Source organism: Prunus dulcis, chromosome 1 (assembly GCF_902201215.1).
Source record: "Prunus dulcis chromosome 1, ALMONDv2, whole genome shotgun sequence".
NCBI lineage: Eukaryota > Viridiplantae > Streptophyta > Magnoliopsida > Rosales > Rosaceae > Prunus > Prunus dulcis.
Genome location: NC_047650.1, coordinates 32503830 through 32529763, shown reverse-complemented (window position 1 = coordinate 32529763; position 25934 = coordinate 32503830). Strand labels below are relative to the sequence as shown.

Genomic DNA, 25934 nt, shown 5'->3' with positions numbered 1-25934 from the left:
AAAAAAAAAAAAAAAAAGTGAATGGTGCAAGCTTTCGAACACCATTCAAAATAGCCTATTACCCAGATAGGTTGTAATTGCTCTCTCTCTTTCTCTCTCTACAAGGGAAGGAAAATGACTACATGCTAAAAATGATCAATATCAACTGATCAAAGGAGCCCATGATATCCAAATATACATAGATATATAAGCTAACCTTGCCATGATGTTTGGTTCTTGTGATCACTCTGCTGTCCAGTGTAAGCTGAAGAAGAAGAAGAATTGACATGGTGATCAAGCCCGGCCATATTAATATTGAAAAAATCCCCATGGCCATGGGATGCTGCCGCCGCCGCCGCCGCCGCCGCCGACGATGAAGAAAATGGTGCTCGAAGACCCAAGAAATCTCTTGTCAAGCCCTCATCGTTATTGTTGTTATCAGTACCGCTCCTCCCAAGTTGCGCTAATTCCATGCTTTTGTAATTCTTCGAAGGATTAATATTATTATTATTATTGTTAATCTCAACAAAATTATTATTACCGTCCACCATAATCCCATTGAAAGCCTGGCGATGATCTCCAAACGCTGATGAAACTTGTTGATCTCCAAAGCTATTAGTCATCATCATCATATCATGCAAAAGAGAAGATTTATTATCATTGCTCCCAAACCCATCATCGAATGCTTCATTGGACACGTGAGCTTGGTGGCTGGGTGGCTTGAGAAACATTGGGGAATGGGAAGGCTTGCTGATTGTGGCACCCATCTCTGAAGCCTTTTGAAGCAAAGCAGTTGCAGACATGTGAGGAGAAGCTGTATGGGGTTGCTGGAAATCAGGGAGTGTGGTGGTGGAGCTGCTGCTAGGGTTAGGGTTTTGATGATCAAAAGAATAATATTGCTGGAATGAGGAAGTGGAGAATAATGGTGAGGACATGTTCATGGAAGGAAGGCCGGATGGAGCGGTGGCTTCGCCTTCGGGCAAGCAAGAGAGCCATGGCGGAAGTAGCTGCTGCTGCTGGTCCTGCTCTCTCTTCACTGAGAGACCTTGGAGGCCATGGGTATGGAGTTGGGGGAGAGAGGAGAGAAGAGGGTTTATTGAAGCTGGCATTGCTGATCTAGCTGCAGTACTTGTACTGTTCTCTTGTGCTAAAGCATCACAGAAGGCTCTGTGGGTGATGAAACTGTCCCTCCTGTGCGCAGAGTTACCCACGATTATCAAAAACAACCACAAGAATACAAAAAGAGCAAACCCATCAAAAAGTAATATAAACAGTAATACACACTGTCCTCTCTCTCTCATGTCCCTTTTTGTATTTTCGTTCTTTTTGTTTTTTGAGGACAAAAGACATTAGCAGATGTGTAACCCATTAAAGGTTCTTACAACTCATCAAAAGTTAACTCGATTCTCTCATAAAGGTTATTGCATTATTAAGGGTTGAAAAAGATTGTTTAGTTCCGGGTACCAATTTACTGTACATGGATGGTATGACTGACCATGAATGTTTTCGTCGATAATTGGTACCTAATACCAGCTAATCTCTCCCCCCATGAACAATTATTTGCTATAGAAAAAAGTTATTCCAAAGTTGTTTTGGTTCTTCAAACTAATCTCATTATTGTATAATCTTTGTCTATGACCTTACCTAGAGAAAAGGGTTCCACAGTCACATCTATACTCCCTTGTGCCACAGATCTTGGAGTGAGCTTTCCAATCTGACTGAACCGCATAGCGCTTTGAGCATTTCTCACACTTCCACTTCTTCTCACCATGCTTTCTACAGAAGTGCTTCTTGATCCCGGTGAGGTCCCCAAGTGCCCTTGATGGGTCATGGTGGACACATGTTGGTTCTGGGCACAGATACACCTTCTTCCTCACCTCCTTGTTTGTCCTTTGTTTTAGCTTCCATGGCAAATTGTGCCCTCTTCTATGAAGCTGAAGGTTCTGTTCTCTCTGAAACCCTTTGTTGCAGATCTCACATAGGAATCTATTTGTTGCCATGAGTGATTTGGGAGACAAGGCTATCACTTCAGCATCTGGGTCTGTACCAAAAATCAATAAAAAAGAAAAGAAAAAAAAAGGAGCAAAACTAATATTAATTATCATGCATGATATGTGTGAATTAATGCTGGTTAATTAATTTTGATTTGATGAGAGACCTGGGTTGCCTGGAAGATTTCTCTTCTTCTTTGGCGGTGGTGGCTGCTGCGGCTGCTGAATATCATTTGCTGATGAGGATTGCTGCTGAGGGTACAGTGTGCCAGCTGATGATGACTCATTTCTGATACTTGAATTGGAAGCACTTAAATCACCAGATGCACAGGTCAAATTGGACATATTCTCATCCCCCATCAAACCTTTCATCATCTCCTCCACCACTTACACTGAATTACAAAGACTTTGTTTAGGATTTGTTGATACCAATTGCATGTACACATATGAGATTCTTCATAAGTGGATTGAGCAACATACAGATCTCAGCTTTCACATCTGTGACAGGGTTTAGATCTGAGTGCAAACCCTAATTCAGAAAGATATTCTCTTCAGCTTCACACAAATTCAACCAACCAATTCTCCTCTTGATGATTTGTCTTCTCTCTACCTTCAAACCCTTCAAGAATAATCAAGCAGGAAAACACAAAAAGAAAACTAATAAGAATAAAGAAGATAAAATTATTCAGAAGAATATAAACAAATCATGAAGTTTTAAATATATATGTATATATATATAGGTAGAGTAGCTAGCTATCACCAACCTTTTAGCCAGAGCAGTCTCTTAATTTTATGTTTCAAGAGGCACTTTGGTTTTGCTTGGTGGTCAGTGGGTTGTCAACAAACAGCAAGAAAATTCAACAAAAGCCCTTAGAAAACCAATTAAACTCAGTTTTGTGTATGTTAAAAGGGAGACTAATTTTAAGACATGTGTATGTGTGCATGAGAGAGAGAGAAAGAGAGATATGGATGAGAAGGATTCCCCTTGGAGCTCTCCACCCATCCACCACCACAGCCCAACCAACAGGCTTGTTCTGACGTGCACTTTCTGTCTTTTCCCTTGTTCTCTTCCCAGCCCCCTGAAATTATTATTTCTTTAATAATTTTCTTCACCTTTTTTAAAAAATTCCTATTTTTTAATCACAACTTTTTCCCTTCCCATAAAAAGTAGAAATAAAGCAACCAAGTGAAAAGAGAGCAAGATTTCACACTGCACACCAGAAAAAGAGAGAGAGAGAGAGAGAGAGAGATATGATAAGAAGTTGATTATGGCCTTTTAACATCATGGGTAAAAAGAGAGAGAAAAAAAAATGCAAAACCTCTTTTTCTTCTGTGCATCCTCTCATTTATATATACAAGCATGATTGGATGAGTGATTGAATTCCGGCAGACATGCTTATGGGAAAGCAGGCCTCATTCTTATATTATCCTCTAACTTATTGTTATTTTAGTAATCAAATTCATTAAAATAGTTGTAGCCTTTCTGACATTTTCTTGGCATTTGAAATCAATAGGCAGCCAAGAAAATTATAGGCCGGTCCCCAACCCCAAGTGCTGCACCAGCACACCCCACCATCGGTTAAAACTCTAGAGTGAGAAGATAGTTTGGTAAAAAGAGCAAGAACAATTTCTTCTATTTTCATGAGGTGACATAATTAACATCCAAGCATTTGACAATTTTGGTTGGTATAATTAACCAGTTTTGATTTACAGACTAAACTAGAACAAATGCTCTTGTTTGCTTTCATTTGTCATTTTCAACTTCGCTGTCCACTTTTTGTTAGCCCAATAAAAGCGTCCTAGTTCAAGATTCACCGGATATTATCTTGTGTTCTGCTGGTTTCAATTGAGACATATAACATGTTTGTTTGAGTTTTACTGTTTCAGAAAGACAAAAGGAAACATTCGGATTTGAACTTTAAACCATGTGGGTTGGTTGGGTTGGATTGGGCTGAATCTCAGCCCAGTCTAGAATCAAGTGGGTCCAGGATGGCATTTCGAGCTAGTACAAGTGAAAAAGCCCAACAAATTCAAATGGGCCTAGCTATGGGTTAAATTGAGCTTTCTCTAGCCCAAATTTGTAAAAGAAGTGTCCTGCTCCTGTCAGCGCTCTAGCAACATGCACTATATGAATTGGTCTCCTTACATTTTCTTGCATAGCTGCTTTGTTACTAACAAGGAAAGAAGTGTGACAAACTAAACTAAAAAGAGATTTGATAAGTTGTGTTCTCTCTCTCCTTCCATAGTTTAGCACGAAGGCGTGAAAGACTAAATAGCCGGCCAGTGATGCATTGTTACGCATCATCAACGGACACAATCATTTATACGCTTATACAATTTTCATTTCATAAAAAAGAGAAAGATTGAAAAACACACAAAAATTAGTCTAAACTTTTGATTAGTTATTGTTTACGTATGACATTTTGCATTTCCTAAACCAAAAATTGATTAGGATTACCTGTCTGACTCAGCGGTGACCTAAAAATTAAAAGCATGAAGATGGCAACAAATAAAAATTAAAAGCATGAAGATGGCAACAAATAAAAATTAAAAGCATGAAGATGGCAGTAAATAAAAATTAATAATAATAAAAAACGTTGATCATCAGAACAGAGCAAACGTGGCAGGATCAAATTGATAGTTATCCATCAATCTGGGGTGGGATTTATCCAAGCCCTCCTCCTCGTCAAAAGGTCAGATAGCGGGAGGTGAACCGCGTCTTCCGTTTTCTTGGCATCTAAACTATAAAGAAACAAGTTGAATTTAATCAACAAAGCTTTTGAATTTTGGGATTTGGGAACTGGGAATTGGGTTTTATAATTTGTTTAAATAAATTATTAATACTATGTATTAATGGGTAGAAATCGGCCCACTCAATTTCCCACCATTTCCATCTCCGTCTTCCATTTTCCGCAGAGATAGAGAGAATGAGCAAAGATGACGACGACCCAAAAAGCAGAGGGTCGATATCAAGGCCGCACGATTGGCTGAACAACTTCCAGCGCGATCTCATGGCCGGGGCGGTGATGGGCGGGGTTGTGCACACGATCGTGGCCCCAATCGAGAGAGCCAAGCTCTTGTTGCAGACCCAAGAGAGCAACTTGGCCATTCTTGGGGGTGGACGTACGAGATTCAAGGGCATGGTCGATTGTATCGTCCGTACGGTTCGAGAAGAAGGCATTCTCTCTCTTTGGAGAGGCAATGGCAGCAGTGTTCTTCGCTACTACCCTTCCGTCGCTCTCAATTTTTCCCTCAAGGTATTCTGCTTCTCTTCCCCTTCTTCGTTTTCCAAGATTGTATTTTATTGTGTTTCTGTCATTGGTTCTTAATTTGTCGTCAAGGCCCTCTTTTGCTATCACATTATGTAGGGGACATGAATAAAATGGTCAAAAAGTGTAATTTCGGGAACTGTTTGTTTCAAATGGTTTTGTGATAGCTGGGATTGATGAGATTGTCTTACATATTAGGAATGAAGAAAGAAAACAAAAGTACAGGTTTAAAAAAATGTAATCTTGTTTTCGCATCTTCTATGTGTATATGTATATATGATTGCTTATTTATAGTTTGGCATGGTCCCGTTTACTAAGAGAAAGGAGCGTAAGAAACTTTTTATTGACATCTCGTGATGGCCTGTAATGCAGCCTTGTTCATGCCATGTGAACTTGTACTGGCTTATATGTAGTTTGTGGCGAGCTTGATTTTATTGAGGGTGTTCGTTGGGAGAATGATAGGATAACGACTCCGATACATGAAGTTCAAATATCTGTTTTTTCCTCAAAAGAATCCATGTTCTCAGAGTGCTTCCCCTCCATACTTGCCTGCTAACTATCAGGCAGAATTTTACAATGGAGAAGGAAAGGGAAGAAATCCATTCATTGACGTTACAAACAAATTTGTGTCTAATAACCAATCCACCATTACTGAGGGACTTTTTGTCTGGTCTGGAGATTACACTATAATTTTGAATAATTGCTGTAGGAGATAATATCAGGTTGAGAGTAAGCGGAGTGTTTATGAGGGGTTTGGTCACTAAGCACGGATGCTCGTAGGCTTTTTTCTAAAGAAAGAGGGAAAGGTTGCAATGCTATTCTGGCTCCCCTACTCTAAGGTTGTGAGTGGTCTTTAGGTCAACCGTTGGATGGTTTAATTAGGTCTGGGAACAGCATTGGCATGTCAATGTTGAGAATGAAATTATTATGGTGGGTGTTCATTTGAAGAACCACTGAAAACAACTAATTGAATGAGTTCCTTAAAATGTACAGAGTGCTCTGAGGTAGAAAGACTGAAAATGTGTGATTCTCTTACATGCAGTAAAGAAGAAAGGGAGGAAAATTTTCCCCTCAAGGGGGAACTCTCAAATTCTGTCACTGCGAGTGCTGTGATCTTGGGTGGGAGGGTGCCCTTCACTTGTTTAGCTAAGTTTGAAAAGAAAAAGTAGTAACTGAAATGCAACTCCTGGAGATAGAGACTTTTAGAAGATCAACCACACCAAACCCGTCCATCTTGATTTCTCATGACATGTGTCCCCAAATGTATATTATCTCTCGTTGGTTATGTTTTTGTCATGTGTAAAGATAGGAGGGCAGAAGAACTGATTAGGAGAGTAACATAGATAAGCATTAGACCCTGATCAGATGGTATCTAAGTAGCATAAACAGATATGGAAGATGATGTTAGGATTAGTCAGTCAGTACCTACTTGTTAGAACTTATATTTATTCAAATGTTATTTTACATGATTTAACGATACTTGTAGTCATTAATCTAAGTCAGTAGATAAAGTTCCTAATACCGTTTTGACTTTAGTGTATTAATGTTGAAGTCTTCTGTTCTTATTTACTATGGTGGTTGATGGAATAGTTCTAAATTGCAGATGAAGATTTCATAGTCATCATAATATCATGTAGTGCAGGATCCTGACAAATTAATTTCGTTTACAGGATCTTTATAGAAATGTGTTGAGAAGTGGACACTCTCACGATGGTCATTTTTTGTCTGGTCCATCTGCTAACTTCATTGCTGGAGCTGCTGCTGGCTGTACAACATTGATTATAATATACCCACTTGATATTTCACATACCCGCCTGGCTGCTGACATCGGAAGAACTGAAGTCCGACAATTTCGAGGCATCTACCATTTCTTGTCTACCATTCGCCAAAAGGATGGGATTCGGGGGGTATACAGAGGGCTTCCAGCCTCTTTACAGGGGATGGTCATCCACCGTGGCCTTTACTTTGGAGGCTTTGATACAATAAAAGAGATTTTGTCAGAAAAGTCTGAACTTGAATTGCCATTGTGGAAGCGTTGGGCGGTGGCTCAGGCAGTCACAACCTCTGCTGGGTTGTTGTCATATCCACTGGATACAGTTCGGAGGCGGATGATGATGCAGTCTGGCTTGGAACAGAGGATGTACAATAACACATTGGACTGCTGGAGGAACATATATAGAACAGAAGGGGTGACTTCATTTTATCGCGGGGCAGTTTCAAACATGTTTCGGAGTACGGGTGCTGCTGCCATCTTGGTTTTGTACGACGAGGTCAGGAAGTTCATGAATTGGGGGGGATTATAGCAGGAAATCACTTTTCCCAGTCGCTTAATCTTTTAAAAAAAAAAAAAAAAAAAAAGGGAATTTAGAGTAGTAGGACTAGAATGACGCAGAAAATGGGAATTCAATTACAACACGAATATTTTGTAAAGCGCAGATGAGTTTGATATTGTAATTTTGTAGCATGGAGTGATGCTGACATTCATTTTTGCCACCATACTTTTTGAGGCTCTGGCAATTTACTCACTGATTTTCTTTCGGTTGAAAAAAGAAAAGTGGCTATTGTTGGCAAACATATATATATATATATATGCTGTCATGATCAACTTTTCTTTCTGTTGGCTTCTTTAAGTTTTCCTTGTCGTGATGTCATAAAATTGAAGAGCATTCAGAAGCACTTGATTTATATATTCAGACCTTTGCTTCGCTTGCATCATTTTCTTGTGATGCCTTGGAAAATTCCTTTGCTTCTTTTTCAAGTGAATTGCCCAACTTTTTCTGATAGTTCAAAGAAAGCAGAAAGTGCATTGAAATTCCCACGGCATTATAGTTTTCTGTGCTCGAGAAATTCCCCTTTTTTGTAGTTCGCTTGTACTAAAAAAACAAAAAAAACCAGAAAGTGAAACAACACTGAAATTTATATCATCATATATGATAATTGATTGAGAGAAGGATATTCCTTTCCGGCTTTGCAGTCCATCTGGTGTTGGCGTCACCACTCACTCACTCACTAATCTATCTGGTGGAGACTTTAACAAGGCCGCCTAACACACAAATTTTCTCTTTAATTTTCATATTATTTGACTTATAATGTTGTGAGTTTTATATTACAAATTAATTAACTGTTTTCTTATATTTTTGTAAAATAAAAGTGAGAAATAAAATAAGAAGAAGCAAACATGACAAATATTTAAAAAAAAATTATAAAACTAAAGTGCCTGCCTAAAGGGACCTGTTCCCACTTTAAAAACTAGTGCAAAGCGTAACTTAAAACCCTACCATTAAAGGGAACTATATGGGCTGCCCAATACTCCATTATTTTAATAATAAAATATGAACTCCAAATTGTTTTTTATTTATTAATTTTTTACAAGAGGAATCACAAGGAGATTCTTCTGACGCGAGGCTGTAAAGATTCTACATGGAGGGCCCACCACGGAGTCAATCAGACCCACTGCATGTCTGCCACGTATCATCAACTGATTAAAAGCAACAAAAATAATAATTAAAGTTGGACACGCACTCTTGGACTGTGGGTGTGGCATTGTGTGGTTTGTGGCGGTGGTGCTTGATGGTTGATGGTTTTGCTCTCGTCACCCCCCTCACTAATTAAGCTGTCTTTTCCAAAGACAAAGGAAAAGATGGGGCCCCATGCTTTTGATGGTGATGTGTTGTTGGGTTCTAACCCTTAATTATCACCCTTCACATCCCATCATTCTTTCCTTAATTGGGAAATGATTTATGGAGAGGCACCTCTTTGTACCACAAATTCCTCATCAAATTATAATCAACTTTGTTGCTTATGTTAATCACCCTGACTTTTGTGTGTTAATCTTTTATTTATCTCTCATTATTGTATTTACGAGTGGAGATTCCCACTCGTAAGTGCATCTGAACTGTGTTACGATCAGTCATATTTTATGTAGATAAAAGTAATTAGATAAACTCATGAACATGGCAGTATGTGTTGTCCGGGGTGTTGAAGAGGCATCCCACACCAGGACACATCAAATTGAAAACTGTCTCATGCATGGTGACAATTTTGCACTTGTCTTTGCCTTCCATTTTTAGGTGAATCAACCTGTCACATTTATAAATCTGAATCACCTAAGTCCATAATGGTCAAGCTATTATTTTCCATTTTATTTTATTTTTCAATATTTAAAAAAAAAAAGGGGGGGGGATTTTTAGTTTACAATAAATAGGTGGAACCTTAATTTACAGGGTAATGGGATCAACCACTATTAAAGAGGTGAAAGATGACGCACAGCGTAGTATATAAATGTGATAGTATTTTCCTGATTTAGGAATTTCTAACAGTAGAGCAATATTGAAAGCTTTGTCATTTTCACCAAGAACCCTAAGGCTATGCTTTAGGCAAGATTTTGATATTGATGGGCAAAAGGAAGAATCAAAAGATATTTAACAAGTAGTAATACTACGACGACCAGTCACTGTTGTTTACTTGGGAATCAAAGAATATACTACAATTTCAACGGCCTTGATTGATCAATAATTGCAAGAGAGACCCACACCGGTACTCATCTCATCGTCCGTCCTAGCCATTTATATCAAACTGACTACAAATAACATTTTGTTTCCCTCAAATTAAAAAAGGGGTAAATTTACAATCTATATATTAAAGTAGGACAAAATATACATCACATTCCATTGCCACTACCCAGAACCCAGGACTTTCAGAGAGAGCTAAAGCTAGAACTACCTACGGTCTACCTACCAGGAAGTCCACAGATCGGACGGTCCTGAAGCTCCTGATGGTCCAATAATTGCTTTAATAGTATCATCATCAGGGAGTGTGGGGCCCAATTTACTTCGGACTGAGCAAGACTGTTTAGAATCTAGATCGAAGTCGTTGGACGTGGATCAGAAGCGATCGATGTACGTAATTCAGCAAACATGTCCCGTATACGACACTGAAAGCGCGAGTATTTCAGTACAATACAAACTCGCTCTTTTTTTCCCTAATTTAATTTCACAACAATACTAATTAATACTAATTATAATAATAATAATAAGAAGCAACCCATAATATTGATGAGACCAAAAATTACAATTAATATATAATTATAAATATAGATTGATGGAGATTGAGATTGAGATTTTGATTTTGTATGTACTCTCAAATCATACCCAGAGGGCACCGACTTGGACCAGTTTGGGGACGAGGTGGCCGCTGAGGTGGAGGGCCACGAGAGATTCGAGGCCACCGACGCACGTGCCGCCAATGAAAACGGCGGGCGGAGTATTACAAGGTTGTTGCTGATGTTGCTGTTCTTCGTTGTTGTTGTCGTCCGAGGAGGAGGAGGAGGGGAGGGCGGCGATCTCGTGATCGTCCAATTCGATGACGGTGGGGTGGACCCCAATCGTGGCGAGGAGCTTCTTCATGACGTGGCACATGCAGCAGGAGGTGCGGCTGAAGATGATGACGGGGTGCTCGGAGATGAGGCGGCGGATGCGGGTCTCGGGGGACTCAGCCACGTCGATGGAAAGGGAGGAGGGGTTGTTGGAGGGAGGGCCGGGAGGGGAGGCCGGGGTCGGGGAGGGGGAGAGGCCCAGGTGGACGACGTCGTTTGTGCAACGCCGTAGGCCTTGCATCGCTGCCGGAAGAGCCAGAGGAAAGACTAAAAGTGGTGAAGAAGAGTTATAAGAGAGAGAGAGAGAGAGAGAGAGAGAGAGAGAGAGAGAGATGTGGTGAAATGATGTCAACGGAGGACAAGAGCAAAGGCAAAGACAAAGGGGAAAGAATTAAGGTGGAAGGTAAGTGGTGGGTTTGAGAGAGGGGGGGTTTTTATAAATATAAAGGGGAAGGGCGAGAGGACGGGGTGCGTTTGCTTACATCACTATGTACTGTGTATAAACATAGGTTCTTTTGGATCGAAGGTTGTGAACATTTCTATACCCACGCGCCAAGTTTTTCTATTAAGTTTTTCAACTTAATAATTGCTTTTGTTTTTTAAAAGTTAAATCTAATGTCCTAATGTGGTATGGCAGTCGAAAAATTACACCAATCTATTGAGATATGGTATACTACAAGTGAATATTTATGATAATAAATTAATCATAATTTTAAGATGACTGATTTTTAAAGTTGATATAATCTCACATGAGAAAACGATTAAAACTACTAGCATCTTACTAGTAGGATTTTGGTACTCACATATCAAATCTCTTTATCTATGTTTTTACATGTATCTAATACTTCTATTATTTTGATATTTGGTGATATACGTATGCCACATCAACATAACAAAATACTGATGATGTCATTTATTTAGTTTAACTATCAACTAGTTAAGTTAATTAGTTTGCTTGATAAAAAAAAATATATAATTAAAAAAGGGAGTTGGCTCCAATAATTGTATAAGACATCAGTTTTTGAGAAATAGAAATGTGAATTTTCTTTGAGATTTTTTTTCAATCTTCCTTTGATATATTGAGAAGAATACTCATAATCTTTCAATTCTTTTGTTCAAGTTCTTGTCAACTTCATTTATTTGATTATTTTAGTAATTAAAAAAATCTTGGATCCAATGCTAATTGCTCTTAATAATTTGAGCTTGCCATTTACTATAATAACAAATTATAAAACAAAATGTTTTAGTTAACCAAACTATTGTCGAATTTAGACATAATTTCAAGAAATTTAACTAAGTGCTCTAATTAAGGGGTGAAGACACATATAATCCTGAAATGGATGTGACATCCCCAAGTCATTGAAACTATTTTGAAGTTTTATATAACCTTTGAAAATTTGTGTGTAAGTACATAAACTTTTTTTGCTCCCGTCTAAGTTCATGAATTTTTTAACTATACGCTTCTCAATATATAGTCTACCCCTCTAGTTAATATTTGACATATAGGGAGGTCCTAGCATTGTTTCATATGTTTTCCTCCTCATTTCGTTAATGAAGAAGGAAAATACTTCAAAACAAAAAGAAATAAACAAAATAGAGGTAGATGAATGAATGATTAGAAGATGGAGGTACACGAGCTAAGCGAGTGCGTGGGTGGTGGGGATGCATAAAGAAAATAATACGGTAGCTCGGAAATACTGGATATTTGCCGGTGGATTAGCTTGGGAGCAGTCACATGGGGGGGTGAGAGAGAGAGAGAGAGAGAGAGAGAGGAGATTGTCATCGTAGTAAATGAGGATGACGTCAGATTGACTTTGACGTGGAACGGTAAGATTGAACCTTGACGTAACAAAAAGCTAAAGAAACCCTCCCTCTCTCCACCCCAGAGCCCCAGTGTGGTAAAAAGCAGGGTCAGCTGACGTGGACAAATATGTGTGCCTGGGTGGTGCTGGGTCCCACTCCCCATGACATAATCATCGGAGCTAAATCACACTTTCCTCGTCATCGTGACGTTCCCCTGCCGACACGTGGCGTTGTCTTTTACTTTCCCTCAGGCACGGAGGAGGAGGCTGTGGGCATGGGGGAGATTAGATGGCGTGGCCCAGGCTACTTTTGGGTCTATATGGGCACAACCAATGGCAGAGCAGCACGTGGGTTGTCGATATGCTAATGCGGAGGTGACCTTTGTTGTGTGTGTGGATGGATGTGGGGTTGCGGGACCCACCATGATTGATGAAATTGAGTCTTGGGAATTTTGTGAAAGGTGCACCGTTGATGGTGGTAAATATGGTGTCTGCCATATATCGTGTGGTTGTTTAAGATATGAGTTGAAGGGGATTGCATCACACGTTGGAGTGGCCCACTCTTTTGGCCTTTACATGCTCATACTTAGAGAGAGAGAGAGCTTCTCTTCTCTTTTCATCCCCTTCTTGTTTTTTATTTCTTTAAAATTAAAACAAGGGGCTCCATGTAAGCTTATAAATAATGGCCCACATCAGCATCTAACAAAGGATGCAAACCCACGATTGACCATCTCCTCATAGGGTGGGTTTGCCTATGAATTTAATGATACTAAATTTAAAGCATGTGATTAAGAGAAGTATATAATAGTCATATCTGATTTCTTAGATTATAGGGGTTCAAGATATTTGTGGTCATTCATCATTTGATATAAATTCAATGATTCACTTAATTTTACACTCTTTTTAAGAAACTTTTTTGAACTATTGGATTAATATCCAACGGTACTTGATCACAATCTCTTGAACTCCTATGATCCAAAAGATCGGAATTTATATATATTGTGTGTGATTCTTAAACGAATTAGATTGATTTAAAAATGTTTTTTTTTGGGTCAACTTTATACATAGGCGGAGCCAAAAATTGGGGTTGTGAGGGGGCATTTTGTGCTTCCACCCTTTGACCTTAAGACATAAACTTGGTTTATTTGAGAATGATAGGATACTGTGGTCTCTTTAGTCATTACAATATGGCTAGCTGTCATCATATGAGTAGTTATGCTAAGAGATCAGTATGTTGGTTAATTAGTATGTTAACTAATCGACTGTATTAGGTGATTAATCAGTATTAGATAATATGTTGATTGTATTGTATTGTTTGAGTAGTAGAAAGTATTTTCTCTCTATACGTTGGGTAAAGGTTGAACAAGGGGTTCTAACCAAGATGAAGGAGGGTGAGTGTAGGTGTATACTCTAGAATTAGAGCTATGTACAATTTTTTATTTGATATATTTATGTTTCGAACTCTTAAGTTTTTTATTTTTTATTTTTAAACACAAGCAATAGTCTAATTACAAAGAGGATGATGTTTTCTCACACACGCACTACCAATGTGTCATTAGGATTCGAATATGAGACCACTAATCTTCAAGTTAAGGTCTTTTATAATGGATTAAGGGCCAGTTTGAGATTGCTGTCACTTTTTAAAAAGTTACTTCTGATGTGCTTTGAAAATAATTAGTTGTAAAATAAAGAAGCTCCATGTTTGATAAACAATTTTTTTAAAGTTCCATGTTTGATAAACAATATTTTTTTAAATGCTGTTAATACAGAAAGCGGTTTCAAAACTGTTTGGTAAATTTTAATATAAAACTGTTGTAATTGTGAATAATGACTAAAATAGACATGATGTTGAAAGCGTTATGCGCATACAGTGATAATGGTGGTGGAGGTGGTGGTGAATGAGATAAAGGTGAATGTGGTGGTGGCGGAGAAGGAGGAGATTGTGGTGGAGGAGGAGGAGGATGTGGTGGCGGTGGAGGTGGTGAAGTTGGATGTGGCGGTGGATGTGGTGTTATTTTTAAAAATTAATGATGATATTTTGAGAATTAAAAAAATTCATTAAATGTTCATCTCTGCTTCTTTTAAAAGTAGCTTTAAAAAGCAACCCAGAGCATGCTTTTCAAAACTGCTGTTAAAAGGCCACTGTTTTTAAAATAATCGAGATATATTTTATTTTTACCAAACACTTTAAATTGCTTAACTTTAAAGTGAAACAGATTTTTGGCCAAAAAAAACAATCCCAAATGGAGCCTAAACCTCATTGGCTTAATCTTCCTTTCTTTGATACAATCATTATCACATTAGTAAACTTATTTTTGTTAGTTAATATATATTCCATTTGAACCTAATTAAGAAGGAACATGTCTTAATTTGGGAACTGGAATGAGTTGATGGGGTGGTCCAAATCCAACTTTTTTGGCCGCAAAAAGTAAAAAACATAACTTCTATTTGAAGATACAGGGGTAATTTTCGTGATGCGACTAGCACGCATTAAATGGCAATAAGATTTTGAAACTTGTCCAGCTATTTACTCCATTCCACATATCTTCCCCAAGTATTCAGTTTGCCTTTTTCAAAGTCAACACACCCTAATCTTACAAAATGGCTACACGTCAAATTTAAAATTATCCCTCACGAAAATTTATTTTTTCTGATCGTGACAGAGAAGATCTCTTATGATTTAAATATTTTCTAATGGTGAGTAGCAAAGGGCCTAAACCTAACTTTTCTTTAATATGTAAATGAAGCAATATTTATAAAGATATTGGTGTGAAATAAATAGGGCATGCGTATGCATTCGTTGTCCTCCTTAGCAAAATGCTTTTATATTTCATTTAAATACCTTTTATTTTTTATTTTTCATCTTTTGATAAACGATAACGACGCGACGAAAGATTTTGATAAATGACATCGTGTCGAGAGATATAGATAAAACAGAGTAATGATACTTTATCTTATCTTGACCTTGTCTTGTTTACCAAAAATCCACGCTTGCTTGTTTGAAACTTGTGATCAAATCACAAATCAAAACGAAGCAATGGAAATGAAATGAAGCGTCGTGGACCAAAGAAATTAAGATGAATTGTTGCTTTTTGGATATTGGAAGAGTGTGGCGCTCGTGGTCGCCATGCTGGAGGTCAAATCTGAAATGCCATATCCTCCCATATATAACAAATCGTCATGCTCAGCGTCAGCATTTCAGACTTGAGAGGTAGCTGAAATGATCATCCACCTCTTTAAAATTAAATGTGGAATTAATAATGCACCAAATCTTAAATCCATTTGCCAGAGGGAGGACCCAGAGAGAGGAGAAAGACACTTCGATTGTCTCCCTCCAATGTGTCTCAAAATAAATAAAAGTTTTCAGTACACGTTGATGCTGCAGAGCCGGCAAAAACTGCTATGGATGGCAGAGGGCTGAGCTAAGCCAAAGGTGCAATTCAATTGGCAAAGCTTCCTTCCATTTCAATTTTCTCTCTTTTTATTCATTCATTACATGCAGAATTTATTTATTTGAGGTGCAATTTAAAATAAAAATTCTTTATATTATTTGAGGTGTTTTCTTGGGTCCCATCATCATGGCTACTTGTTCATCAGCTCAAAGAGACAAACACTGTGATTATCAAAATGCTGACTAATGGCATCAATTTTCCACATTTTCGACTTGTGTCTTTCACATGTGGATCCATAATAATAGCTAGCTATGCATGCTTTGCCCACATAATATTCTGTATTTGTGATGAGAGCCGGGATGGTCCTAAGATTTTGAGGGCGAAATTTAAAAGGGAGTCTTCTATTTAATATGAAAATATTTATAAAAAAATTTATCTTGACTTAATATTATAAAATAATTTTTTTAATAACTAAAATTCATTATCTGTTAGCATGCAACAACAATTACAAATAATATTTATAAATTTTTTAATATTTCAATTTGAGAAAATAGAAGAGGAAGAAGACATGAACTTTTTTTGTTTCCTTTTGAGTGGGTGAAACAATACACTCCAAATTTTTTTATTTGATTGGAGAAAGCTTGTATATATTGCTTTCCTCTTATTTGACGTGCTTCCTCTTTAAATACAACTACTAAAGGACACAATATAAACTCGATGGAACTCAACTTGCCTACTAAAATCAGAGGGACGAATTCCAACTCAACAAAATACACACTTGTGTTACTTTCTTGCATGTTCAAGTATATATATAATACTTATAATATTAATAAACATAATATACAAGCAATTTTTTGTTGGGGCCCTTCAAAATTGAAAGTCTTGTACAATAACACCACTTGCACACCTTCAATGCCGCCCCTAGATGAGAAATAAACATCTATGTAGAAAACTGTTTAATTAAGGATCTGTTTGATTTGTGAAATGAACTTTTCAAACATGTAAATGCAACTTCATATCTATTCATAAACTTCTAAATCTTAAACCAAACGGACCTGATAGTTTCGGCCCACTGAATCACGCTGTTTTTTCTTTCACATCACAAAAAAGAAGATCCTATACTTGTCCTGTCATGCTTTAATTTAATTTGACAGCTACTATAATAATATTATACATATTGAATCATAATTAAGTGAATAAAAAAAATTTCAGAAACTTGTGCCAGATTGAAGGATGGACGGAGGGCAAGAAATAACCCTAATCCTGAATGATTTGACGGGTACCATTTAAACCCAACCCACTGAGAACTTTGACGTTTTGTATACACGTAGAAAAAAACAAAAGAAAAAAAAAAGCTTGGAACAAATAACTATCTGATACAAAAAGATGAAAGGAACACATATTTTTAAACACAGGTTTGCTGCCGACCCTTTATTTAAGTATGAACCCAAAGCGTTTGTTTATTTGGAGGAAAGATAAAAAGTAAAGAAAAGCAAGCATACATGGTTGGAGTGGGGGACCCAGAAATCGTGTAGATTATTACTAACAGTGGACAACAAAATGAGGTCACCCTCTTCTTCGCTATCTTGCCTGCCTTGGTGTGTTATTAGAAAAGCCATGACGACACCCATCTCTCCCCTCCCCTCACATATATATTATTTAACAGTAGTGTTAGTGCCAACGGGCTCTAGTTCAATAAAAACAGAATTTGATTTGCAGATTAGTAATTTTAGATTCGAATCTGTATGACACCTATTTCTCTCATATATATTATTTAACAGTGGTGATGGTGACAACGAGTCTATAGCTTAATAAAAACGGACCTTGACCTGCATACCGATGATCTCAAATTCGAACTCGAATGACATTTTAATAGTATGTATAAGAAACTCCATTCCTTTGTATTAGACTATCATTTGTATTTTAAAAAAAAAGAGGATAAAAAAAAAAAAAACAGTTTTGGGTGTGACAAGTTGACACTATTGGTGGTAGGGGCTCTCCAAGCCAAGGAGAGGAAGGGAGGGCTCGTCTTCTTAACCAATAAAATACGTAATGCTTGCTTGGTTGGTTTTGCTTCGTATTGTTGTTAATGATGATGCTAACAATCACTATTAGCGGACAGCGGTATATAATTCATCCAATTAATAAATAAAGAAATAAAGAAATAAAGAAATAAAGAAATAAAAATTATATTTAATAGAACAAGTAAATAAATAAATAATCCAAGGTCGGAACTTGGAAAACTGCAAGTTTCATACGTCATCCTTCTTAAACTTAGGCCTTATGTGCACGTGATCGGTGTTGTTTTTGGTCATTGTTTATATTATCTCTTTCGGATTTTTCTTCACACAAGTCTGAAGTCTTCAACCATCTGTCGTCATTCCTTCATTTTCACTTCTCATCACCTTATTCTCATGTAATAAACTATTTGTAATATTATTATTATTATTATTATTAGAATTCAGTACGGATGAATTCAAAACCGTTAATATTTAGTCAATCTACTACAAGATTGAATTGTGAATTTTTCAATCCAATTCCATCCGCCTAATTTTGTTAAAGTTAAAAAAAGAAAGAATAATTTAATACGCGACATTATATCGGTTTCAGAACTTAGGGATCCAACTCAGTACTCCACACAAAATTATCAAATTTTTTTTCAGACAACACCATCATCATCGAAACCAATTAAAATAGGATTGAGTCGAGTCAAAATTATTGTAGAGCACACCCAGAGCCCTAACCTTTTGTCCTTACGAAAGCCCAATTCTCAAAACGCTTAAAAATTGATGTTATCAGTGATGAGCCCAATATGGCAGCCCATTAATTTAAATAGACAAAATGGTGGGCCCGCATAACACATAATAATTTTGGGTGACGGAACGAAACTTTGTTCCGTTGCTTTTTTTGTGGTTTTCCTTTTTTCCATTTTGTTTTTCATGTATTTATTGGAATCAATAATAGTAAACTAAGCATATTCCAATATCCAAAACCAACTTTCTGGTTTGTTCCATTTAGGAGAACAAAAGACGTCTCCTCTCATGTATTGCAAATTTTTTTGTTGTTGAGAGATTCACTATTATATCAAATATATGAGTCCAAATTACAAAAGAATCCTAAATGAAATGGACTTTAGAAACACACTTAAAACTCATTTACAACATAACAAAAAAACTTTTAACTTCTTTTAAATTACAAAATTGCCATTGATTTATTGAAACAAACTCAACCCCAAAACCTCATAAAAAAGCTCAAGACACTCAATAGGGCATCAAAGTAATTTAATATTCAAAATTAAATTCAATAGGGCCAGCTATTAATTTTTTTGTTTGTTTATAAAAATTAAATAGTGTATGATTTATCTATATTATTAGTGCTAAGAATGGATATATAACTAAATATTTTTTTTTTTTTCCTGATAATTAATGCAGATGTGGACTCTCTTGTTGGTTTATGCATAAAATAAAATAAGAATTCTCAAATTTGTTGATTTAAAACTTAAAAAAAATTATTAGTAGATATATATATTTTTTTGTTGAACAAATTAATAATTAATTGATTTTGAGCATAATTGAGCACAATAAAAAGTGGTATATCAGCTATTGGGCTCATGTTCTTCATATGGCCCAAACGTGGAGAAGGTTCTAGAGCTTTGGGGTGTTTGCTATTTGTTGTGCGATCTTATACAAGGGGAAGAAACTTCTTACAAATTTGAGAGACACCATCCCCTCATGTCTCTAGAACTTTCCTTTCCACCGCCTTAAATATACATCTTCTCTCTCCTCCGCATTACCAAAAACACTACCCCATAAGATCTCAAAGCTCTCAAATTTCACTCAAAGCTCAAATTGATCAACTAAACTCCGTTAAATTGCATCCAATTCCAAAACCCAGTTCTTGCAACTCTCTGGGAATGTAAAAAATCCTCACTTTGGAAGTGAGAGCACGAATTGGGGGTGCGTGAGAAACAGCGCAATACCATGGATGGAGTGGCGGTGAAAGAGGAAGAGATTGTGACATGCACTGTTGGTTCATCATCCTCTTCTTCTTCAAGCTTCTCACCTCAGCCAATAGAGGGCTTACACGAAGTGGGCCCTCCCCCTTTTCTCACAAAGACCTTTGAAATGGTGGAGGATCCTTCTACAGACGCCATTGTCTCCTGGAGCAGAGCTCGCAACAGCTTCGTTGTTTGGGACTCTCATAAGTTCTCCACCACTCTTCTTCCTCGCTACTTCAAGCACGGGAACTTCTCCAGCTTCATTCGTCAGCTTAATACATATGTAAGTGATCCTCAAAAAACATGAACTTTATTGCATCGTCTTCATATTGAATGCAGAATTCTACATGGGTTCTTTTCTTTTTTGCAGTTCCCTTTTTGTTTGTGGGCTGACATGAAAAATTTGAGAAATCAACTAATAATAAAGTTGGCTGCTTGCTAATTACTGTAACATTTTTGGTTCAGTGTAAGAATTTCAATTATTGGTTGTCATGCTTTTTTTATTCGTTCTGCAACTCTGTTAACTAGTTTCGATGCTCTCTTTGAATTTCTTATAAAAGCAATTCCCTTTCTTCTGATGGTCATGAATCATGATTTGATTTCATTGCTCGTCAGTAGGGTTTGCTAATTACATACTTTTTTAGTAAATTTCAATGCTTGCTCATCAACTGATTGCATGCAGGGTTTTAGAAAGGTTGATCCTGACCGATGGGAATTTGCAAACGAAGGGTTTCTGGGAGGGCAGAGGCATTTACTGAAGACCATCAAGAGGAGGAGGCATATGTCACAGAGTATGCAACAAGAAGGTGGAGGAGGAGCTTGTGTTGAACTGGGCCAGTATGGACTGGAGACTGAGCTTGAAAGATTGAAGAGAGACCGAAATGTTTTAATGACTGAAATAGTGAGGCTGAGGCAGCAACAACAAAATTCAAAAGAACAAGTCACGGCAATGGAGGGTCGGTTGCAGACCACAGAGAAAAAACAACAGCAGATTATGGCTTTCCTTGCTAAAGCACTCAATAGCCCATATTTTATCCAAAACCTTGTTGAGAAGAAGGCTCGGAATAAAGAGTTGCGTGGTATGGAAATTGGTAGAAAGCGGAGATTAGCAGCTAGCCCCAGTGTGGAGAATCTGCAAGAAAAACCTAAAACCCATGTTGCGGACTACTCAGCAAGCCAAGATCAGGGAGAGTTGGAAACTATGGAATCGCAGATTGAGACCTTTTTCTCAGCTGCTGCATTGGATAATGAATCAAGCAGTGATATCATAGACCCTCATTCAAGTTCGGTTGGTGGCAACTTCGGCATTGTTAATGAGACTACATGGGAGGAGCTGTGGAGCGATGAGCTCATTGGTGGCAATCCGGAGGAAGACGTTATTGTGGTGGGCGATGAATCAGATATCGATGTCGCGCTGGAGGATTTGGTTGCAGAGCCAGCAGATTGGGGTGAGGACTTCCAAGAACTTGTTGATCAAATGGGTTATCTAATCAGGTCCAAGCCTTGATGTTAAGAAAATGTCTGTGATGATGAAGTGGTTGTGTGCTGAGTTGGTCCCTGCAACCCCATTCCTATCTTTAATCCAGATATTGGTATATGATTTAAGAACTTCGGTTCCATTAATTATTTGTATGTGTGTGTTATTTGTTTTGTGAGTGATAATAATATATGATTTGTGCTGCAGCATGGGGGATGGTCAAAGTTGCAAAGGGGCCAACGATGTAGTAGCTGTTTTATCAGTATCCTTTAATAATTATTCATATCTAGTGTGTTTAATATTTTCTTGACATTTTCGAAGTTGTGTCAATGATTTTGATTTGCTGTTTCTTCCTTGATGCTTTGCAGGCGGACCGGCCGACGGAGACCTTTGAGGGGTTCCGTTCCTTGAACGTATACTTCTGATATATCTTCAGATTTCTGTAGCCAGTGTACATTTGTTCATTCAAGTATGTATATTTAGCACTTTGCAGTTAAGTCAGTTGTCTTGTATGCTACTATGGGAGACCTGGAGTGCATGAACTTAGTTTCTCTACAAAATATGAGAAAGTGGTTATTGGTGTTCAAATGCTTTTCATTGAGTGCTGCAGATCCACTGCGTTAAGAATTTCTGCTTGCAAATATTGAAGAAACTTCTCACTACCTGAAATTATGTAATTGTAAAAACAGTTGATTGTACATGTCTTGTTCAGGGCTGCTGTGTAGCTAGCTGTTCTTTTAGCTTAAACTGTCACTCTTCCTTTGATGCAATAGAACTCCTTATTTGTCAATAAAGTTAACTTTTATTTTGTCATCCATAAATCTATTTCCATGCAATGCAGATACTGATACGGTTATAATTGAAAACAAGGGGCTTGCAGAGGAGGCTAAAACCCTGGTGTTTTTATGTTTAAGAACACCATCCACAACATTAAATTTTTGAAGAAACGTATATTACACAAAGCATTTAGGTTTCTTTGTTGGTCGAAGTTAGGAAGGGGCGGAGGTTTTTTCACGCACATTGTCAAGATGTTATGGTGGTTCGAACTGAGGGCTACTGGTCTGCAAGTAAATGTATTTTTTCACTAGACTAGATCTCGTTGACACACAACAGCTGATCGAAGTAATGAGGTGTGGGCCCAAAGTGCAGATTCTGAAATCAAATCTAATGGCCTAGCTCTTTTTTATTTATTTATCTTGGGCTTGATGGGGCCTGAGTCTGACTCATATCAACCCAAAATAACAGAAGAAAATTAACGCAATGGTTGGTTGCTTTTCATATAAGAAGATATATTTTTCTTTTCATGGAGTTTTGATCGGATAGAAAAATCGAGAGAGAGAGAGAGAGAGAGTCATGGTCACTATCCTTGTGTATAATGTAATGTGCATGTGGGATAAAACATACTCCTAGGCGACGTGCACTGTATAGGCACGTGAAGACAAGAGTAGATAGAAACGAATCTAAACATTGCAAAGAAACAGATTCTCATCCGTCAAGACATATGAGTTAAAACAAGCAAATAATGAGCCATGTGAAATTGCCAGTTGACATAAAAAGGGTACAAACAAGGCTAAAGAGGAGACAGAGGAGGAATTGAAGACTGCTTCCTACTTATTTTCTCTGAGACCGATCGTGGAATTCATCTCTAGCTTTCTTGCATTTGGAACCAACCATCACTGGCAATGATCTGTTAAATTAACCCGAAACTGAAAATTTGGTGTCAAATTATGAATGATTTCAACAACATTACAGTGAAAAATATGTTTGACCATATAAATTTTCGTACAACCGAGCTCCAGTTGTCTTGTTTCGTGTTTGATGAGTTGTACGGTTGGCAAAGTTTGATCAGGCATGTTGAAATAAAGTTCGCTTTATGACTCTGAGCTTGACACCATTCTTGAAGTTGAGAACAATGCCATACTCAAGTTGTAGAGGTTTCTCCATTCCGGGAGAGTGCCGGAACACATAGTTCCGGTATAAGTGAATGAGTGAGAGCTTTAGTTCTTGCAGGGAAAATTTTTGACCAATGCAGGATCGAGGTCCGATCCCGAAGGGTATAAAAGCATAAGGATGCCTTTGTTTCACTTCTTTGCAGCTGGGATCAAACCTCTCTGGCCTGAACTTGTCCGGCTCTGGGAAGTTCTTTGGATCTTTTGCTAAAACTCCAAGTGCTAACCAAACCCAAGTTCCCTGCTCCTCTCACAAACAAAAATGAACTACTCCCATAAGACAATTCATATACAAACCATTTCCAGTGTCCACAGAGGAAAAGTAGTTGTACATAGAGATGTTATTAATTTGTGTAAGTAGAACAATACCTTCGGTAGAAGATAACCTCCTATTTCGACTTGTCTAGATGTTTCTCTTGCAACTAATGGGGAAACCATGTAAAACCGCATTGCCTCTTTGATAACCTGCATTCAAACAGCCAATAGATAAATCAAACTCCATTTTCAAGTCAGTACATAGAGGCATTTTGCAATTTGAACATTTGTTGGACTTTCAGAAGACTTGCCTGATCAATATAAGGAAATTTGTCTTGAAGATCATGAGCAGTAGGCATCTGATCAGGAGATCCAAATCCATCAATCTCTGCAAGCAACTTTTCTTCAACTTCTGGGTGTCCAGCAACCAAGTAAACAATTGAAGACAATGTAAATGCTGTTGTGGCTGACCCAGCAAGGAGATGCTCATAAGTAACAGCACTAATGTAGTCTCGGGTGAAGACATTCTTTGAAACTGTCTCCGACTCCCTTGCATTCATTATGAGTGATAAGAAGTCCTTTGAACCTCTGTCCCTGTCTCTCATTTTCTTCCCTACAATCTCATCAAGCCGGCCGCTTAATTTCCGGTTCGTACGTTCAACTTTCCAGTCCATAGTGCCAGGAATTCTCTTCAAGATTTGCCTGAATGGCTCCTGGAGAATAGGTACAAGTAGTCCCAGTATGATTGATAAGGAGCCTGACAAGTCCATCTTAAGCTGTGTTGTGGAATATATGTGTTGGTTGATAAAGTCTGAGACTTCATCATTGTTAATGTCTTGGGAACCACCAATCTGCTTGTTGATTGAATCACTGATGGACTGTGGTTTAGAAAGGCCAAAGTTGACACCAAAGGCAGCTTGTCCTATCACATCTGTGGTCAATCTGAGGGAGAGATTGGAAAAGGTAATATCTTCTTCTTTGGAGGAGCCAAGTTTTTCAGTCGCAGATTCAATGAAGGACTGCATGGTAGGCACAAGGCTGGCTAGGTGTGATGGTTGATACACTGATAATATAGTGTTTCGCATGGCAGACCATCTTGCATCCCTGCAGGATGCTCAAATTCCATCAGATCACTCAATAATTTTATAATAACTTCAACTGATATTTTACACTTTCATAATAACACAATTACGAATTTACGATACCTGGTGAAAAAGAGACCTTTCTGATGAAGAGGGGAAGCTGAGATGGGAGATGGGATGCTTCTGTTTTGAATATCTTTGAACTTCTTAATTCCAACTTCTCTACAAAGCTCTGCATCTGCTACAATTATAAGTGGCTGCCTGCCCATATGAAACCTGCCCAAAATATGTAATCAAAGAAAATAAACGTGATGACATGAGACATAGAGTTTGTTATGTGATTAACACCCTCCAACCCTCCTAAAATTTAAAAATAAAAAAGAAAAAAAGAAGGAAGGAAAGAGTATATTTTTCCACAATCTATCAGCTTTGTAGCCAAGACCATGAAAAAGAAATGTCACAAAACAGAACAGATGCTACCTTTGCTGATTATTCAGTTAACATAGCGTTTGACCTTAAGACCATGAATTTGAAAAGAAACCTTCTTGGGCTGAAGCCACGTGGTAAAGGAAAGTGGGTTAGTCAATTTGGCAGGGCAAATTCAGCCTGCCCTTCATGTGGTAATGTTACTTACGGCCAATTTCTAACCCACAATGCAGCAGTGGGAGGGAAGTCTCAGCTTGTTCCTTGTAAGTTGTATCTAACCCTAGCCTACACATATTTCTGAGATAAGCATAATCTTTGTGCTTTATGAGGGTAGTCTAAGTAAGTCTCAGATGATTAACTGAGGAAAATTCTAGATAAAACTCATTTGAGAACAAGTAAAAAAAAGAAAAAGGATGAAAGTTCATTAGAGTAAAATTGTATGTCTTTTTCTCAACCACCTAGAAAGCCTAAATATTTGGTCCCAAAAAAAGAAGGTTTGCTCAACTTTGCTACATACACAAATTAATAAACTAACCTGAAAATAGGGCCATACTGTTTGGCAAGAACTGAGAATACATCAGGACCATACTCTGCCAGCAAGGGAAGGTGCCCTACCAAGGGGATAGTTGGTGGGCTAGGTACCCTCCTCACCCCCCAGTAGGGCCCATACAAGTACCCCAAAACTCCTGCCAGTATTGCCAACACTGTGAAGATAGTTGATAGCAGAGAGACATTGGTAAACAACAAGACTTCCAAAACACCCATTGTCTGAGAGACAGAGAGCTCTCTGTGTCTCTCTCTCTACTTGATACTTGATCAAAGAGCACAAAGCTTTGGGGTGGTTTAATAGGCTGGGGATGGAATAAGTGGAGCTCTCACTAGTCACTGAGCAGCATCCGGATGAAGGGTACTTTGCTCCTTTGTCACTTTTTAAATGATTT

At 37.8% G+C, this 25934-nt stretch overlaps 5 protein-coding genes across 11 annotated transcripts; 2 read left to right on the top strand and 3 right to left on the bottom strand.

The window, feature by feature from the left end:
• On the bottom strand, positions 1-3043 carry LOC117613888 (protein indeterminate-domain 7-like). Its single transcript, XM_034342498.1, has 5 exons — positions 2735-3043; positions 2451-2589; positions 2138-2362; positions 1624-2020; positions 1-1170 (listed from the first exon to the last, which is right to left on the bottom strand). Exons 3-5 carry the CDS (start codon positions 2343-2345, stop codon positions 192-194), a joined length of 1584 nt encoding a protein of 527 aa, XP_034198389.1. The 5' UTR covers positions 2346-2362; positions 2451-2589; positions 2735-3043; the 3' UTR covers positions 1-191.
• A 1591-nt stretch (positions 3044-4634) lies between these two features.
• Positions 4635-7854, top strand: LOC117614361 (probable ADP,ATP carrier protein At5g56450). Its single transcript, XM_034343150.1, has 2 exons — positions 4635-5227; positions 6910-7854. Exons 1-2 carry the CDS (start codon positions 4898-4900, stop codon positions 7540-7542), a joined length of 963 nt encoding a protein of 320 aa, XP_034199041.1. The 5' UTR covers positions 4635-4897; the 3' UTR covers positions 7543-7854.
• A 1820-nt stretch (positions 7855-9674) lies between these two features.
• LOC117614362 (glutaredoxin-C6-like) lies at positions 9675-11004 on the bottom strand. Its single transcript, XM_034343151.1, has 2 exons — positions 10390-11004; positions 9675-10220 (listed from the first exon to the last, which is right to left on the bottom strand). Exons 1-2 carry the CDS (start codon positions 10852-10854, stop codon positions 10098-10100), a joined length of 588 nt encoding a protein of 195 aa, XP_034199042.1. The 5' UTR covers positions 10855-11004; the 3' UTR covers positions 9675-10097.
• An 8516-nt stretch (positions 11005-19520) lies between these two features.
• Positions 19521-22542, top strand: LOC117615163 (heat shock factor protein HSF30). 5 transcript variants are annotated; one of them, XR_004583968.1, is made up of 4 exons: positions 19521-20087; positions 20487-21252; positions 21650-21750; positions 22152-22542. XR_004583968.1 is itself a non-coding variant. In XM_034344181.1 (3 exons), the coding sequence occupies exons 1-3, from the start codon at positions 19788-19790 to the stop codon at positions 21673-21675; spliced, it is 1092 nt and encodes a 363-aa protein (XP_034200072.1). In that variant the 5' UTR covers positions 19521-19787; the 3' UTR covers positions 21676-22094. The 5 variants fall into 5 exon arrangements, 1 of the variants encoding a protein (XP_034200072.1); XR_004583967.1 differs by having other exon boundaries at positions 22123-22542; XR_004583966.1 differs by lacking the exon at positions 22152-22542 and having other exon boundaries at positions 20487-21396; positions 21650-22094.
• Positions 22543-22865: 323 nt separating this feature from the next.
• LOC117614169 (cytochrome P450 711A1-like) lies at positions 22866-25934 on the bottom strand. Of its 3 annotated transcripts, none has more exons than XM_034342886.1 (5): positions 25529-25927; positions 24691-24843; positions 23797-24589; positions 23600-23695; positions 22866-23471 (listed from the first exon to the last, which is right to left on the bottom strand). In XM_034342886.1, the coding sequence occupies exons 1-5, from the start codon at positions 25756-25758 to the stop codon at positions 23127-23129; spliced, it is 1617 nt and encodes a 538-aa protein (XP_034198777.1). In that variant the 5' UTR covers positions 25759-25927; the 3' UTR covers positions 22866-23126. The 3 variants fall into 3 exon arrangements, with proteins under 3 accessions (XP_034198777.1, XP_034198778.1, XP_034198779.1); XM_034342887.1 differs by lacking the exon at positions 25529-25927 and adding an exon at positions 25048-25278; XM_034342888.1 differs by having other exon boundaries at positions 23344-23497; positions 25529-25934.